The sequence below is a fragment of the Lonchura striata genome, chromosome 7, assembly GCF_050655825.1.
Source record: "Lonchura striata isolate lonStrDom1 chromosome 7, ASM5065582v1, whole genome shotgun sequence".
Lineage (NCBI taxonomy): Eukaryota > Metazoa > Chordata > Aves > Passeriformes > Estrildidae > Lonchura > Lonchura striata.
Window position 1 is genome coordinate 5195193 of NC_140709.1, and position 17384 is coordinate 5212576.

At 34.7% G+C, this 17384-nt stretch overlaps 1 protein-coding gene across 2 annotated transcripts in view; it reads left to right on the forward strand.

Moving 5' to 3' along the window:
* The window catches only part of LRP1B (LDL receptor related protein 1B), a 627450-nt gene that overhangs the window by 441739 nt on the left and 168327 nt on the right, over positions 1–17384 (forward strand). For both annotated transcript variants that reach the window (XM_077784902.2, XM_085584138.1), the window contains exons 24-29: positions 4559–4756; positions 5481–5685; positions 8023–8187; positions 8694–8938; positions 14776–14907; positions 16098–16325. In XM_077784902.2, the coding sequence (XP_077641028.2) occupies positions 4559–4756; positions 5481–5685; positions 8023–8187; positions 8694–8938; positions 14776–14907; positions 16098–16325 (1173 nt within the window). The remainder of the gene's footprint in view (positions 1–4558; positions 4757–5480; positions 5686–8022; positions 8188–8693; positions 8939–14775; positions 14908–16097; positions 16326–17384) is intronic.

Sequence of the window (17384 nt, forward strand, 5' to 3'; positions counted from 1 at the left end):
AAAAAAGAGAAGTATACTCACTTGTGGTATAAAATAAGAAAAGTGAGACTCCAGTTTCTCAGGTTTCTTAGGCCCATGGGATATTTCTGCTTAATGTTTACTGGTGTTGGTGAGAATCTGAAGTTACAAATTGATTTCTCCAGTTTTTTTTTCAAAGAATGTAATACTAAATATATGATCTGAGACCTGTGATGTCAGCTGATACAAAGAAAAATGATCCTGTATAAACTGTAATGATGCTACCCTAATGCCATCAAAGCTGTGATAAAATTATTCCATATTAAATATGGCATGTGCTTTTAGAGGCACAAATCATCCTGGCTCTTTTCAGTTTATTTAATTCAAAAGGCATGGGAAGTTCTCTGGAGGACAGATCCTCTGACACTTCAGTTGCTGACTGTGCGAGGGGCATTTTAGGAAAGTGAGAACAATTTTGGTTTATTTTGTGGATCTGTGAGACTCAAAATGTCCACATCATCTAAGTCTCTGAGCATGAGATCTTGAATGAACTTAGAATTAAGAAAAACTTTTATATTACACTCTTACAAATAAAGTGCAAAGTGACCTTATGAAGGCAAGCTGTCCCCCAAATGCCAAACTACCGTTTCAACAATTTCAATTGTTATAAAGTCATTCTTAGAATAGCCATAGTGATTTGAGGTGCTTTGAACAAGCTGTGTATTCTGTTAGAACAGTAACTTGTAGTCTGTTTTCCAGAAGAAAAAATCAATTACTTAGAAGAAAATGAGAACATTGCCCCTTTACCCTTTTTTTTCTCTATCTGAAATAGCATTTTCCTATCTATAAGAAAAATTTCACAAGCACACAGCAATTACATGTAAAGTTAGTATGCAACACGTTTTCAGAATATGGTAAAATTGGTTTATTTGTGAGCCCATTAGAAGGGGAACATGAGTGCTGAAAATGCAGGAATTATATGACTCTAACTTCTTTTCCTGATTACATTTCAGTATCAAAAGTGTGCTTGTCAGGGGAATCTAATGAATTGCCAGTGAAATATAATGAGTTACAGAATAATAAGTATATAGAAGTTAAATGCTTGAATTGAGCAGTTATTCTCTTTCCCAGGTTGTTTTTCCAAGCCTTTCTTAGTTTCCTCTGTTGTATCTCATTTCTGCTTATGCTGTTACTTCTTGAGGGTTTTAAATGTTTTCTTTTTCTCCTCCAGAGTTTCTGCACTTTCCACGTCTCTTGTTTTCATCTCGTTTGCTTGTTGCTGTTCCGGCATTGTGACATTAGTGACTTCCCAAACTTTAAATGTTTCCTTTCGATTTAAATTTGTATTGATTGAACTAAGAGTGTGTTACAGAGCTCCATTATTCAGATGGAAAGTCAATACAAATTATATGTTTTCATACTCGTGTTCCTGGTTTCTCTTAAAACACATTTCAAAGTAAACTGTGCTGATATATTGCACTTGCTCTTTTAAGTGATAATAAGCATTCAGAAAAAAACCCCAACTGTTCTTAAAATATATTTAAATTTCATGTTTATATTCAACCTTTCAGACTTTGGTATAATAAATGTTAGATGAGGTCAGAAATAGTTAGTTTAAAATTGATGGTCAGCCTTTCCTAAGCAGTGGAAACTGTTATATCTCTTAATATATATATATATTTTTAATTTTTTTAATAGTAGATGGTGTGTCTGATCTGTCTTGGCTGGTTTGAAACTCAATTTTGTTATAATTTCCAGATACCTTTAAATACTAAAATGGAGAGGGGAATAGTCCAATCTTCTCTGAGCTTAGCCAAGCTTTTAATTAAGGTTTCTTTTCAGCATCTTTATTGAGTTAGTGTTTTTCTTTGAGGTAATTTTCATAAAAGCACAGTGGAGATTGTTTGCTGTGCTGTTATTGTTACAGTGAGCTTCAATCAAACAATTAGATACAATTAGAAATTTTTCTAAGAAAGAATTTTAAATTTAACCCACTGAAAAATGTTAGGCATTATTCTTTATAGAGTCTTTTTGATGGCACTGTGTGGGCAGTTTTCTTCTACCAGAGATTTTTTTTACTGCTTTTCATGTCGCTTATACTTTGTTTGCCTCATATATTTTATATCCTAACCTTTGTGGTAAAAAAAAAAAAAAAAAAAAAATTGAGGCATTTATGAAATCACAAAGTACAGAAATGTATGATTTTTCTCAACAGATTGATAACCGATATTTTTCCTGAAAGTTTTAAAGAATGTAATCAATAACCATTGTATTGATTTACAGAAATCCTTTTAATCAATTTGCATAATAAAAAGTATTTGCTCTCAATTTCTAGAAGATTAATCAGGAAAATAACATCAAATTTTGGGTTTATCAGGTGGTAGAAGCATATTTTTAAAAAATTTATTTGATTGAGCCTGAAAATCCCAATTGCCTGTAATGTAGCTGGTTCTATAGAGCCATTGAGTGATCAGGTTGGAAGGAAGATCAAAGCCCAGCTAATACTGCTGCTGTTTATCTGCTTTCCAAGACCTTCAGGACACCTTCAGTGCTACACTCCAAGTTTCCCAGGGGTAAAATGTTCTGTTGACTCACTCTCCTGAAGACTTTTTTGTTTTTCTGGTCTTTGAGTCTTCCTGGTCCAGTTTAAGCCTTTAATCCTTGCCCTACTTGTTATTTATACAGAAAACAGGATTTTTTCCTATTTTCAATTCAGAAGCCTTTTATGAGTTAAAGGAATTTTATGTGCTTCCACTCATCTTCCTATTCCATTTTTTTCAGACTAAGCAGTTCCAGATTGTTCATTCTTCCCTTGCAGGCCATGATTTTTAGACCTCTTGGAACAGCTTCTCATTTCCTCTTGTGTTTCTGTACTGATTCACACTCTTCAAGAGCTGTGCTCAGAGGAGGATACAGTTTTGCAGGCTGTTAGCCAAGCTTAGGGTTTTGTCATGTTTATTTCATTGTAAATCTTGTCAAGATCCCATTGAACTTTAATCCTTTTCATAAAGATAATTTACACTGTAGGTTATTTATCTTAAAGTGTACCTCCTCTATTTTAATGAAAAAAAAAATGTATCATAGCACAGATTTATTAGGTTTCTTTTTCTCCCACTGTGGTGTTAATTGCTGAGAAATGCAAAATAAAAAAAAAAAAAGCTGCTAGTGAGTATTATGTGTTCCTATGCATTGGAATTGCCCAAAACGCCACAGATCAGTAAATTCCTGCATAACATCTGCCAATTTATTAGAATTAAAGTGTGTCTCAAGTTCAGATAGCTGGTGCTTGTGAAACAGCTCCTAATGTCAGTGATCCTGTTTTGTACTACATTATTTAACCATTGCAGAGCTTTGAAAATGTTGCTTTGCAGAAAGTCATGCATTGCTTTAACAGATAGGAGGGTCATTTGGAAGGTTCAAGGCAGGTTGTGAACAAGGGTTTCCAAAAACATCACTCTGCTGGGGTGCTTGATTAGCCTAAATTATCACAGATAATTTAATATGTGTGTGCCCCATGGGCATCAGGAGAAGAGGGAGCTGCAGGAGCAAGTGAGCAGTGAAGTGTTCAAGTGAATGAGAAGAGAGAAACTGGGTATTTTCAGGAGCCTTGAGAAGCAGGAGTATTGTCTATTGCCATAAACTGCCAATAATCTTTTACATAAATAAGTTGAATTGTACTGAAAGCAAACATCCCAGTATTTTCTGTGTTTCACTCTAGGAGAAGGAACTCGGAGTCTTTTGTGGGGAACAACTGATTCCCCACAGAAAAGGCTTGCTGTGAAAAAATATCTGTATCAAAGTGGATATACTGAGTTGGTTCAACAATGCACAGAATCCAATTTTTTGTCTTCCTTGTTTTTTTTATTAAACAGCTACTTGTTTGAAAAATCTTTTCTAATCTATGTAAGAACTATAATAAAAGAAAAAACCAGTTTAATAGTATGGTTGACCAATGGTGATCATATTTACAGATATTTTTATGCAATTTTATATCGACTCACTGGCACAAATCATGTAGCATTAATTCATTAACAGTGGAAGAAGAAAGTCATTGGTAGCTGGATTTGTGATGACATGACATCAGATGTTCCTTTTCCTGCTTCTTAGTTTGACATAAAGGGTTTTTTTATGCACTTCAGTTGAAAACACAAGGTACCCTGTATATTCAAAAGGTGCTTTATGTGTTAGTACATGGTTTCAGCTGATTGGCTACTGAAACAATGTATATTTTACTGGTTTCATTTTTCTGAAACTTTTAAGAAGTAGATTTTAAATTTGATAATGTGACTTTTTAAAGCTCTAATTATAGGCTCATAATGCTAGAGCTACAAAATTCACTTCAACAGTTGAGTCTGATATCCCCAAATTTAATGTCTGATATCTCTAGTTGGGATCAAAGATAATGCTAGAAGGGAGAATTAAGAAGTCTGTTGGACTGGAAAAGTAATTGAAAGACTCCTTATCAAAAGATGAATTGTTTTAATCATCTCTTTCTCCCGATAAAGAATTCTGTTGTTCACCTTCCAACTTGTCATTTATATCAATTTGTAGCAATATCTCTTTTATTATTCCTTTGAAATGTTTAATCTTCGTCTTCCAGATCCATTTGAGGCTTTCATAATTTTTTCTATTCGACACGAGATCAGAAAAATTGATCTTCACAAGCGTGACTACAGCCTCTTAGTGCCTGGTTTAAGAAACACAATAGCCCTGGATTTTCATTTCAGTCAGAGTTTACTGTACTGGACAGATGTGGTGGAGGACAAAATTTACAGAGGCAAGCTCTCTGATACTGGAGGTAAGGGTTGAATCTTTATTTCCTTAACAGTGAAAACACCTGTATTACAGGGTGTGAGACCTGGTCAGTTGTAACCGAGCTGCCATACACAGAAACAGAATTTATGATGGCATTCTGCCTTTCACCAGGGCTATATCAAGGCTGTACTTCATTTCCAGGCAGATAAAAGACTTTTGTTATCAAAGTTTCCTTTTGCAGTATGCTCTAAAGGCAAGAAAATGGCAAATGCAAGGAACTGGTGTTTCTCCCTGGTTCAATGAGTGCAATATTGATTTATTTCTTTTTTTTTTCCTTTTTTTTTTTAGAAGCTTATCTTCACCTTATTAAAAAATTGTAAAAATTTATCAGATGTCTGATAAGTTATCTCCTCTCACTAAGTGAAATATTCTGCTTCAAAATTTTATAGCATCCAGAAAGACTTTTTCTTTGTTCTGGTGAAATAATGCTGGTCCATACCTCAACATAATCTCATAACACATACAAAAGAGATTCTACAAAATGTTCATTGTTGAAGGGTATGTTCCAGTGCTTTCATTTAAAAGGCAAACCCCATATGTACCAAAATTCACTTTAAAAACATCTGATGAACTTGTATGTCCATGTCAGTTCTACCAGTGTCTACATCAGTTCTTTAAGAATCTTTTTTACTCTTTTCTTTTTGTTTGTTTTTATGTTTTTTTGTTTTGTTTTGTTTTGTTTCTTATTTTTTTCTTTTTTCTGTCAGGTGTTAGTGCCATTGAGGTTGTGGTGCAGCATGGCCTGGCCACTCCTGAAGGTCTGACTGTGGATTGGATAGCAGGAAACATTTACTGGATAGACAGCAATTTGGACCAAATTGAAGTAGCAAAACTCGATGGCACTTTGAGGACAACGTTAATAGCTGGAGCAATGGAGCACCCGAGGGCTATTGCTTTGGATCCCAGATATGGGTAATTGTAAATTACAAAAGCATTGTTTTTCCTCGTTGCAAATTATTTTAAAAATATTTTAATGTGATGTTTGTTTCATTTCCTTCTTTGCTGTGAGTTATAATGTTTAACTTATCTTTGATAGTTCTTGAAAGTCGATTTGGAATGATAAAGAATCCATTATTAGTGTGCTTTTTCTAAGTGAAAAGGATTAAAAAACTGTAAGTCAGAGAACACAGGGATCTTTTTGTTGGTAAATTACGTGCCTTGACACGTTGTTGTTTAATTTCTTTTTTTTTGTTTGTTTTTACTGTGGATGATAACTGGAATGTTTGGTCTAACTTTTTTGTGTGTTAATGGACAGATTTAGATGACTCTCACTTAGAGACCTTTTTTTGGTTTTTTGTTTTGACTTTTTGTCTTTGGGGATTTTTTTGTTGGATTTCTTTTTTGGGGAGGGGATTTTGTTTTTGTTTTGATTTTTTTTTTTGTTTGTTTTTTTTGGTGGGACTACAAAAATACAGCTTAGATGTTACTGGAAGTCTACTGGCTGAATGAGGTAAATGCCACCTTTTGTGTTTGGCTTTCATCTCTAAAGTGGAGATAATGCTTGCCAGCTCCTGTCAGTATTTTTTATACTTATTCATTAGGGTATGCTGAAAACCAGAATATTATGTATATTCAATAGCTCCATCCTCTCCCCAATATTATTGCACTTTCAGAAAGGGGAAAAAACCCAAAACAAACAAAAACATTCAGAAAAACACAGCAAAAGTGACAAGCCACCAACCACAAATAAAATGTGGCCAGATATAACACAACTGATCTGTTTTCAAAGTAATGATATTTAATTTTGTTTAGGAATTTGCTGCAGTCTGTGTCTTCACTGAATATTTCTCTCAGAAGCAAAGCTGTGAATAAAAAAATAAAGATTGATAAAGGTCCCCAATTCTGGGCTCCAAAGTGTGAATTAGGATGTACATGCCTTAATGATTAAGGCTTTTTCCCTCTCAACTGAGCTGTTAGAAAGCTTATTTACAGAGTGCATTGCTTATCTATAAAGATCTTTAAAAAGAGGCATCCTGTTGGCAGAAAAATTGGCAGAGAAGTTGCTCAACTTAAATGTTTGGGATGGGAAAAAAAATCAAATCACCACTCTTCTTGAAACTGAAGGCTTAATTTGCCTTTTGAAGAACTAGAAGGAATTGATGCTACATTATGTTAGAAGTCAGGAAAGAGAAAAAAATCTTTAAACATAGATAGGAATAGCTCCTCAATCCTTTCACAAATAAATATGAATAAACACTGGTAATTCAAGGAAAAGGGTTGTGTTAGGAGTGCACAAATCCCATTTCTTAGTGGAGGCAGAGCTGCACTCCAGCCTGCAGTGGGGCTGAGCAGGTGTTCTCAGTCCACACCCATACAGATGTGTGCAAAATAAACATCTGCAGATAAATATAACAAAATAACCATCTGTAGATAAACACATCCCCTGTGAACCTCCCTGGCAGCTCAGGCTGAAGGTCTTTTAGTGGGAAATACTTGCCAGAAGTTCTGTTGCAGTCTGGCTCTTTGCAATTAACTCTTTACAACTAACCACAAGCTTTCCTATCAAAAGTATAATTTTCCTTTAACAAGTCTGTGCGCTGTTGAAAATGCAGTAATTTAAGAACAGTTAGAGTTTATTTCTGTCTTCTTGGCGATGCTGCTTCTGTTATTTAACAAGACACTTCTTTGGTTATAACAATGAAAGTTCTCTTTATTAGAAAAACATTAGAGATGGCATAAAACTGAGAGACAATAATAAAACCTGTCTTTGAAGTTTTCTTAGTTTAATCTGTATAACATTCATTAGTGACATACCAAAATCCAGAGGTTTTCATTAAAACACTCTTAAGAGTAGCTGAAAATCTCTTGTTTAGCCTGTTCCTCGATCCCTGCTACCTCAAATCACCTTCCTTCCCAATCTCCCCTCCCCATCCTTCTTATCCTTGGATTGCTTTCAAAGGCTCTCATTATAATTTCTGTTAATGAGCTGGGTTTCTAATTATAGAAGGAAGGCAAGCTGCCACAATATAAATGGACATAGAAAATGGAATGCTACTAAACCCTTAGTTTTTTTCTTTAAAAGTTCTTTATTTTCATAGTGGCTCTAACTAATAAGGAAATATTGTCTCCATGTTACCCTTAAGAATTTATATGGAGACCCAAATTGATCTGTGTTTAATCCTTTCATTTAAAGTATGTAAACGGTTGAACCTTTTTTCCAACTGTTGTCTCATAAACCATTTCAGATTGTTTTCTTCATGCTTTAATATTTTCTTCTATCCCGCTTTCTTTTCCTTTTCCTCTCACCAGAATTCTGTTTTGGACAGACTGGGATGCCAATTTCCCTCGCATTGAGTCTGCTTCCATGAGTGGAGCAGAGAGGAAAATCATTTACAAGGACATGGACACTGGAGCCTGGCCCAACGGCCTCACTGTGGATCACTTTGAAAAAAGGATAGTGTGGACAGATGCCAGGTAAAGTGCTCACAGCATCCTTGTTGTCACTGAGAAATCCTCCTTCCTCCATGCAGAAATGTGAACTGCAGGCTGAGTGGAATGTAGTTATGGACATTAATTCTGGACATGAAGAGCCCTGGGCAGGCACACGTACAATATGTACATTGATTTAATTGCCCTGCCAGCTGTGGGATCACCCCCAGTCCTGGCTCTCTGTGCCTTTCCATGTGTCCTTCCTGACACTCATCCATGCAAGGCCAAGTTAGATCATTATTTTTTAAAGCTCATCTGAAAGAAAACTGAATTTTCTGTTGTATTTTTCACAGCATTGAGATAAATTAAAGCATTATACAAACATTTCATATGTCTAAGTTAATTAATAATCTATAAAGTTAATGATTGTACTGCAAAAATGTTTTGGTCTTACCACTCTTACAAAGTAAGTTTTTTTTGTCCAATGTCATAATGGTTGTGTGATTTTTATTTTATTTTTACATAATCTTAAATTTGGGGTTGTCTTGTAGATCGGATGCCATTTATTCTGCATTGTATGATGGAACCAGCATGATAGAGATTATACGGGGTCACGAGTATCTTTCTCACCCTTTTGCTGTTTCTTTGTATGGGAGTGAAGTTTATTGGACAGATTGGAGGACCAATACCCTCGCCAAAGCCAATAAATGGACTGGCCAAAATGTCAGTGTAATACAAAAAACAAGTGCTCAGCCATTTGATCTCCAGATTTATCATCCAAGTCGTCAGCCACAAGGTGAATATTTATAGAATAATTTATTACTGAGGGGGGAAATGAGTATTCTTTTTATACATAAATATCTGTGTATTATTTTGTCTTGAACTGTTGTATTCGGCACTAGATGAAGTCAAAAGTACACAACCCAGGTGGCAGAAGTTTTTATGGATTTTTGTTGTGAGATGTAACAAAAGACAGTGAATATTTTATAGATAAATATTGGAAAGTGAAAAATACCACTAGATGATGACCACCAATTATTTACGGAATCTTCCATGTTCTCTGGATAAATTTCACCTTTCCTGGCAAGAAGTTGATGTTAATACAATACTATTTTAGAATTTATCTTATTTTTTAATACTGAGAAATTATATGTTGTTTTTCTCCTCATCCAGGGTTTGTAGTTCTCAGTAAGGAACTAAGACTTCTATGTTAGTAGGTTGTGAGCAATCTTCATTTGAAAACTTCAAATCCTGACAATTTTGGATGGCTGTGTAAATGTATTGGAGCCCAGTTCTGCATTAGTTATACACAGGAAACTATGGTGAAGGCTCTAATGTAATTGAGTACCAGCAAGGAAAATTCTACTGTACAGTAGAAGGCAAAAGATTTGAGGAATGGTCTCACATGGAATAAAGGAAAAACAATGAATGCCACTCATTGCTGGAAGTGTCAAAGAGTGGTGACAACTTTGGCCTCTCAGTATGTGACAGAAATTGTCAGGATTCATTTTTCTTTTTTTTTTTTTTAAATAAAATAAATGATGCTTTTATTTTAAAATAATAAAGAATGTATATTGAAGATATATGTTACAGGTTTTCAGTGGATGTCAAGTCTCTTGGACTTCATCACTCTCTGAAATAAGCCACTTATTTCCCTTATTCTTCAGAATTTACATTTTGGGGCAGAGTACTTTCTTAAAAGCTGTCTGACTTCTGCTGAAGATAATATGTGTGCTCAGGCAGTTAAAATAGGGGTGGAGTAAATATTCATCTTTGCACACACCTTTCAAATAAGTATTTTTTCTTGTTTTTCCTTTTGTTTCAGGTTTTTGGGTGCTTTTGTTTGTTTGGGGTTTTTTGACAATTTTCTTTTAACTTCTTTAATTTGGCAATTTTTTTCCTTTTAATTTAATGGCTCATAACTTTAAGATTTGAGGAAGTGTGTTCCATATTTGATGTCTTTAGAGTAGCAGTAAAGTTGGTATTTGCCTTTTCTTGCTCTCAGAAAAAGAACTCATTTCTGTTTGGACTGGGTCCAGACAGCATCTTCAGAGGGATTCTGTAGCCCAGAGAGACACCAGGCAATATTCCACAGTCACAGATATCTCGAACCTCAGGCAATTAAAAGCTGTAGAAAAGTCTTCAGTTATTTTTTGCCAAAATCAAGAAGTTCAAGGATCATGTTGTGTAATTCCAGCTTTTAATTTATGATGTAGAAAACACTGGATTTCTGATTTATGTTTGGCATTCTGCATTTGCTCTAAATTATTGTCTTCCAGCAGGAGCAATTTTTTTCTTCAAATCTGCAATACCTTTTTAGTTGAGCTAAAGAAATTATGATACTGCCTGATTACTTGTTAAATTTTCCTTTAAATTTGTAGCTATTTTGCAATAAATGAACAAGAAAGTGTGCAGGTTATAATCCTAAAATAAAATTAGGAGTAGATTTACACTGCAAATTGCCAGTATGAGTAGAGAACTGCAGGATGAACATTTTGCATTTTCGTCTCCATCTGCATCATCTATGTGGGTGAAAGTTTATTAGCTTTTAATACATATATCAAGGAAGTTATTTTAATTGAAATGAAGTAGAGCAGAGCTAAATAAACTCTCCTAGCCTAAAGCCATTTTATTTGAGTCAATCTAGGACAGATGCTAATTTAAGGTAGCAAAGTTAAAGTGAGATGTTTGTATGGATGATAAGTTCAGCTGTCAGCAAACCACAGGGGATTATTGGGGAAACTTCTCTCCTAATGCAGAATATTCTCAGGAATGTGAGCTTGAGCCCCACTTGTCTTCCCAGAATCAAAGCTGTGTCAGGAATGCTGTTAAGATGGCAAATAGCATTTCTAGGAAGATTTAAAAAAAAATTTCAACTATCACTATCTTTTAAAAATCTACCTGTTGCAAAGAACAAGTTTTATTTTAGCCACAATAAGTTGTAGCAGTGCACTACTGAGGATGGGGATAAGAGAAGTAAATACAGAGCAGTGGAAGGATCACGTCTTGAAAACACAAAGCTGTGAATTTCTCACATTTCTCCTTTTTTTTTTTTTTTCCATTTTTCCAAGGTATTAATTTGAATTAAAATTAAAAGCCAAACATGGCTATGGCATTATATTTCTTTCTGCAGATTAATTTTTTATCTTGAAATCATGACAAACAGTACAATAATAAACATAGTATATTTGTACCACTGGGCTCTTTTGTAATTAATAAAATGAAGAACATTTAACTTCATAGCACTGTTTTGTTACAATATTCTACTGGGGCCCAGACTGCCAGCTGTTTAAAATAATAAACTCTTACAGAAATGTAGCTTAAGATGAGAAGAACTAAAAAAAATTATTACTTTGAGATCTTATCTCAAACTTGTATATGTTCTTTTTACTTCAAAACTAGCAGAAAGTTTGGTATATGTATTATAAATAATACAATATATATATAATTATTTTAGTTATATTTATAGTATATATGTTTTATATATATAATAACATATGTTTTTCTGAGCTCTTTCAAGAATTGTGCTTCTTTCTTAGAGTATTCCTGTTTATTTAGTTTTGTGGTGAATATGAACTGACTAATTCTTGAAATGAATTCTTAAAAACTGAAAAAGAGTGATTAGAGGAAATAAATATTTACTTTAGAACTTGCACATCTGATCAGTCCTAATCTGTAAATTTTAAAGATTAAAATAACCAGATATAATCAGGCAGTATAAAGATTTAACTTGGGTGAGTACTTTGGCCTTAGGAAAAGCAATTCTATTGGAAGTATCAACAGTGAGCAGAGGATTTGATCTGTAACTGGTTTTAAATATGAGTGGGAATCGATTGTCAGCAATTTGAAAGCACCTTTTGATGTGACTATTTGAAGGTTTAGGCAGAATTCAAACATTCTGTGCTCTGTTAAAGTGCAAGATCAAACTTTGTCTTGCTGAAATCTGGTGCTGCAGAGGGACAAGCCCAGCATGAAGTTAATGCAGGGGATAAGTTGGCCATAGGAAATGCATATTGAGAGGTTGTCAGAGTAAGTTTTAATTTGTCAGCTGGTGATGGAATGTCTGAGGAGGTTGTTTTTAAGGGTTACTGGTCAAGAAAAATAAACATTTTGTTTCAATGAAGTTTTAGAGAGCAGCCAGGAAGCAATGTGACAACCCTGACATGTGTACACCTGTGCACAGCACTGTGAGACAAACAGACTGACAAGCCATCAGCACTGGCAATCAATCAAATAATGAAAAAGGCTGGCCAGACAGGGAAAATGTCAGATCTGTGGCTTGCTGTGATCAAAAGGGAAATAGATTGGTGGAAATGATTAGGAAAGGAATAAAGCAGTACAGGTAGTGAACTGTGATGCTGTATAAATCCATATCACTCCCATAGCTGGAATACTGTATACAGATCATATCCAGCACATCAAGAAAGCCTGACAGGCTGATCAAGAGTATGGGACAGGTTTTGCTCTGGGGACAGGTTGGCTGATGCTGCTGGAAATTCCATTTATAGACAGGCTTCTGTATGGTGGCAGTCTGTGAAATCATAAATGGCATGGAATAGGTGAGTAACAAATGCTTATGAGGTTATTGAAAATAGAAATAGAAGTGTTAGAATGAGCACAAGAAAATAAAAAAAAGCCAAATTTTTGAAAGTCAGAGCAATAACAATGTGCCCTTAGGAGAATTAGTTTTTATTAGGAAATAAAGAGCAGGCTTAGCTGTTATTCCATTAAATCAGTATGAATATGAAAGGAATATATAAATATGTACTGCTAGAAGTAATGTTTAGATCATGGTACTTTGCTCCTAGAGTGGTGCATTCATGTGGAAACAAACACATCTGCTTTATAACATTTCTTTTCCTACCAATTTTGTGCTCTGTGCAATATGGAGGGAGCTGTGATGTGAACAGTACACAAATTGCACTGGGTGCTTGGAGCACACTTGAACTACAACACTCTCTTTAAAATCATTAACAAACATGCCTTTTATTTTTTCTTCTGTCTGTTCCTCTTTTTAGATTCCATATATTCCATTCCATAAAGCACTATTTGCCTTGAAAGACAATACAGGGATTAATTATTCTTAGGCCAAAAGTGAATCCTTGTCAGAGATAGTTGTATACATACAGAAAGGTTGAAATTCCACAGAAATAAATGCTCTGTATTGGCAAATAAATGAAAGGAAATGCTTCTCTGCAAAACACAGGACTAGATTTTTACTGTCTTGCAGCACCTGTGATAAAAAATGCCAAAAAATTTGCAGGAGGTTGAATCTCTAGCTGGTGTCCTGATATCCCTTCACAGCATAAATGATTCTATGATCTCCTTCACAATATTTTCAAAACTCCAAGTTGTGTTTTTTTCCTGATGTGTACTTCATAGGGATAGATGACTTCTCTCTACTAATAGTTTATTAATAATTGGAAAGGCTCCCTGAGCCTTGATAATTCAGTGTTTTTTCTGCAACTTTTTTTTTCTTCCACGTGAAGTTGTGACCTTGTTACAAGAGATCTCCCCAGATTTTCTCTGGGTTCCTATTGATACAAGAACAGTGATGTTAAATAAACATTCCTCTTTTTCATTTCCTGGGAAAGGCTGAGTGGCCTCCAGTGCTGCCAGTGCTTAAAAGGGGCAAATGGGATGATTCTATAGAAAATATTAAAATATAGAAAATATTAAAAGCCTGGCTTGTTTGTTGGTTTTTTTTTGGGAGGGAGGGGGTATTTTGTTGTTTTGTTTTTGTTTTTTTTTAATAGAATAATGGCTACAATTGCAATTATCCTATTTATTCAAGATTTTGAAAGCTTCTTTATTCCCACGGTATGGGTTAGACAAGTACGTAGTTAAAGGATTCAGGAACTCCTGGATAAATTTAAGGAAGCATGCACTGGTGGAAAAAAAAAAAGTTCAATGAAGAAAAGCTGGTATTCAAATTTTAGTGCTTGAGCTTGAGGTAAATTTATTTTTTAAGGAAATTCATACATTAGATCACTATGGTTATCTAATTACTTGTACTGCAGCCTAGCACAATATTAGAGGAATATATTCTACACTAATTGGTTTTGTTAATTATAAGTTTGCCTTTGAGTCAGTCAATCCCTTTTCATCAATGTTAATTTTCAAAGGGTTTTTTTCTTACAAAAGGAAGAGTCAACATTACTTTCTGTTTCTTCTTGAAATGTCTCTTCAGCAGTGCTCTGGACCTTTGGGGTTTATAACAAGGAATAAAGATGATAAGAACCATTTCCAGGTTTTGTAAAGCTAAGGGGGTCCTCTCTGGTCAGCTTTCTTCCAGCTCTTTAAAGCAGTTTCAGAAAACCTACACTTAGGAGAATTTTTCCTTGAGAAGAGAAGAAATAATTTGCTGTGTTTTTTTGGGGTGTTTTTTTTGTTTTTTTTTTTCCTTTTCATATTCTATTTCTGTGTTAGATTTCCAACTAATATTCCAGTAATGAAATCAAATTGCACTAGAGTTGAATATTAGTCTATAAAAATTGTTAGAGAACAAGCTGAGCTAATCACTTAGGCTGGGTTTGTCTTCAGACAGAATTTTTCCCTTCTCCCAACTGTTTGACAAGCCTTGTTTTGAACAAGTGTTTTTACATGTTGTGTGTTTCCATGATTTTGTTTTAGCTCCCAACCCATGTGCTGCTAATGAGGGCAGGGGTCCCTGCTCTCACATGTGTCTGATCAATCACAACAGAAGTGCTGCCTGTGCCTGTCCACACCTGATGAAACTGTCTTCAGACAAAAAAACATGTTATGGTAAGTTTTCCTTCCACAGCCTGGCAATTGCATTGATTTTAGAATCAATGGGCAAATTAATGTTAAAAATAAAATCTCTACAGTGCTTTTTAATGGTGAATTTTAAAGGAGAAGCTGCTTTTTGAGAATCAATGACTTGTTCTAATAGTTGAGGTCTGTGGGGCTTTGATATTTGCTGCCACAGCTGTTCCTTTGTGCTGCTGGGGTGTGTGTGATGTGTTCATAAAATTTATCTCTGCAAAACAGAAAGCTTTATACTGAAAAGTGCATCATCCCAACATTCCCAGTCCGGTAAGCTGAATAACAAAAAGATGCTTAATAGCTTAAATCCCTACCTGCTCTAGAGTTGTCTTAGTTTCTTTTTCAAGGATTAAAAAACAAAGAGTAAATATTAGAAGTGCATGCTTGCAGGGGAGTTTTATAAAAAAAATTGCAATACACACTTTTAATCTCTAAAAGCCCTTGAAATGTCAAATAACTGTGTGTATTATCTATAAAACCTTGTAGTAAATAATACTTTTTACTCTTGATTAATAACATTCAAGAAATAGAAAAGAAAATAATATTTGGGCATGTCACGGATATTGCAGTAAAAGTTACTTTTACTGTTCATTTACAGGTGGTTGCTCCAACTATTCCGAGTTTTGAGATTAAAAAGAGAGCTCTGCTTTGCTTTTGCTTTTAATTTATCATCCTTTTTCCCTAGTGAAGGTGTGAATTAGAATAACCAATTTGCCCTTTTTTGTTCCAGCTCTTTTCTTTTCACACACACACATTTGCTGTTGGCAACACTTTCCTATTACAGAGAATCTGATACCCTTAGATACCAAATGTTAATATCTGTCACAATGTGCAGGTGAAATAATAAGGATTTGTTTGAGTGGACTAAAGAGGGTGAAATGTTTAAAATAAAGATTTAAACTTTTTTATTTCACACTCCTAAAACCATATTGATTTAGAGGCGTGGCAATAATGTCCAATATACAAAATTCTTATATTTTTTCTGTGATTTTTATGCTCTATAACATTATTTCTCAAGTGTCACTAGTCTGCAGGTTTTCTGGAGATGTTTAATCACATATATAAATGTCATCTACACATTTGTAAAGTGCACTCAAATGAATGCCTTCGATTTCTGTTAGAGATGTTGTGAAGAGGATGAAGAATGACATTTTCCCTTTTTCTAACAGAAAGAAAGAAGTTTCTTCTTTATGCAAGGCGTTCAGAAATAAGAGGGGTGGACATAGAGAACCCATATTTCAACTTCATCACAGCCTTCACAGTTCCTGACATCGATGATGTGACAGTCATAGACTTTGATGCTGTTGAGGAACGTTTGTACTGGACTGATGTGAAAACACAGACCATCAAACGTGCCTTCATCAACGGGACTGGCTTAGAAACCATTATTTCAAGAGGTAAGCAGCACAGCACTGAAGTAAAAATAATTCCTTCTAGGGAAACGAGCATGCTAAAATAGGAGCATGCAGGTTCTTAATATGTGTACCTTGCCCTGGTATTGGATAATTGATCTAAACAATAAGCAAGCAGAATTTGCTTTAGGATACTGGTTCACTTTATTGATTGATAATTCAATTTTATGTAAACAAATTGAGATGTAATTTTGCATTGATTTTGTACAAGATTGAAATGTGTAGTAAAAAAAATAAAGAAATGAATGACTTGAAGGTAAAAAGAATAAAGAAAAAAAGCAGAAGCACAGTATCCTGACACAGCTTTGCACTGAGGAATTTCCTGTGTCCTTTGGCTATCTATGTTGACCTAGCAATGAAATTGGCTCTGTCAGGGTTATTTTCTTTTTCTAGTCCATGTAAATCTCTCAGCTTTGGGACCACTGGTGAATCCACAACATGGTAGACTGGTAATTTTGTTTTGGTTTGTTTTGGGTGTATTTTTTGTTTTTTTTTTTTCTGTACAGAATATGTACATAAGTATAGAACCTTAATGAATATAAAGTCTATATTCAGAAAGTTCAAGTAGCCCTGGTACTGAAGTGAAAACCATTTTTTGTCCTTGGTAACATTTTTTTTTTGTTTCCAACCACTGTCAGCTCCCCTCCTGGAAGCACTCTTTGTTCTACTTTGTAATGTAGTTACCTGCTTGAAAATCGGAAAAACCGATTATGTGAAAGCAAATTTTGCTAACTCTGGTTCCCCAAGAGTTAAGGAATGTTTGGTGGGGAAGAAGAGAAAAGAAATAGCTGAGTTATGTAAGAGCAGACCTTTTCTGACTTGGAGAACAAATAAACCATACACTTGATTCTTGGTTATCTGGGGACTTCAGAAAATAAATAGTTCAAGCTCTGCCCCTTGTGTCATTTTAGAAGAAATTACTTCTGTGTTGGCACATTTTGGGAAATGTTTGGACAAATATGGCAATTTCCCCATTTTCTAGACTGTGATTTCATTTATTTTTGTGTGGCTACTTTTTATTTTCCCCTGCTATTTCAGAGACAA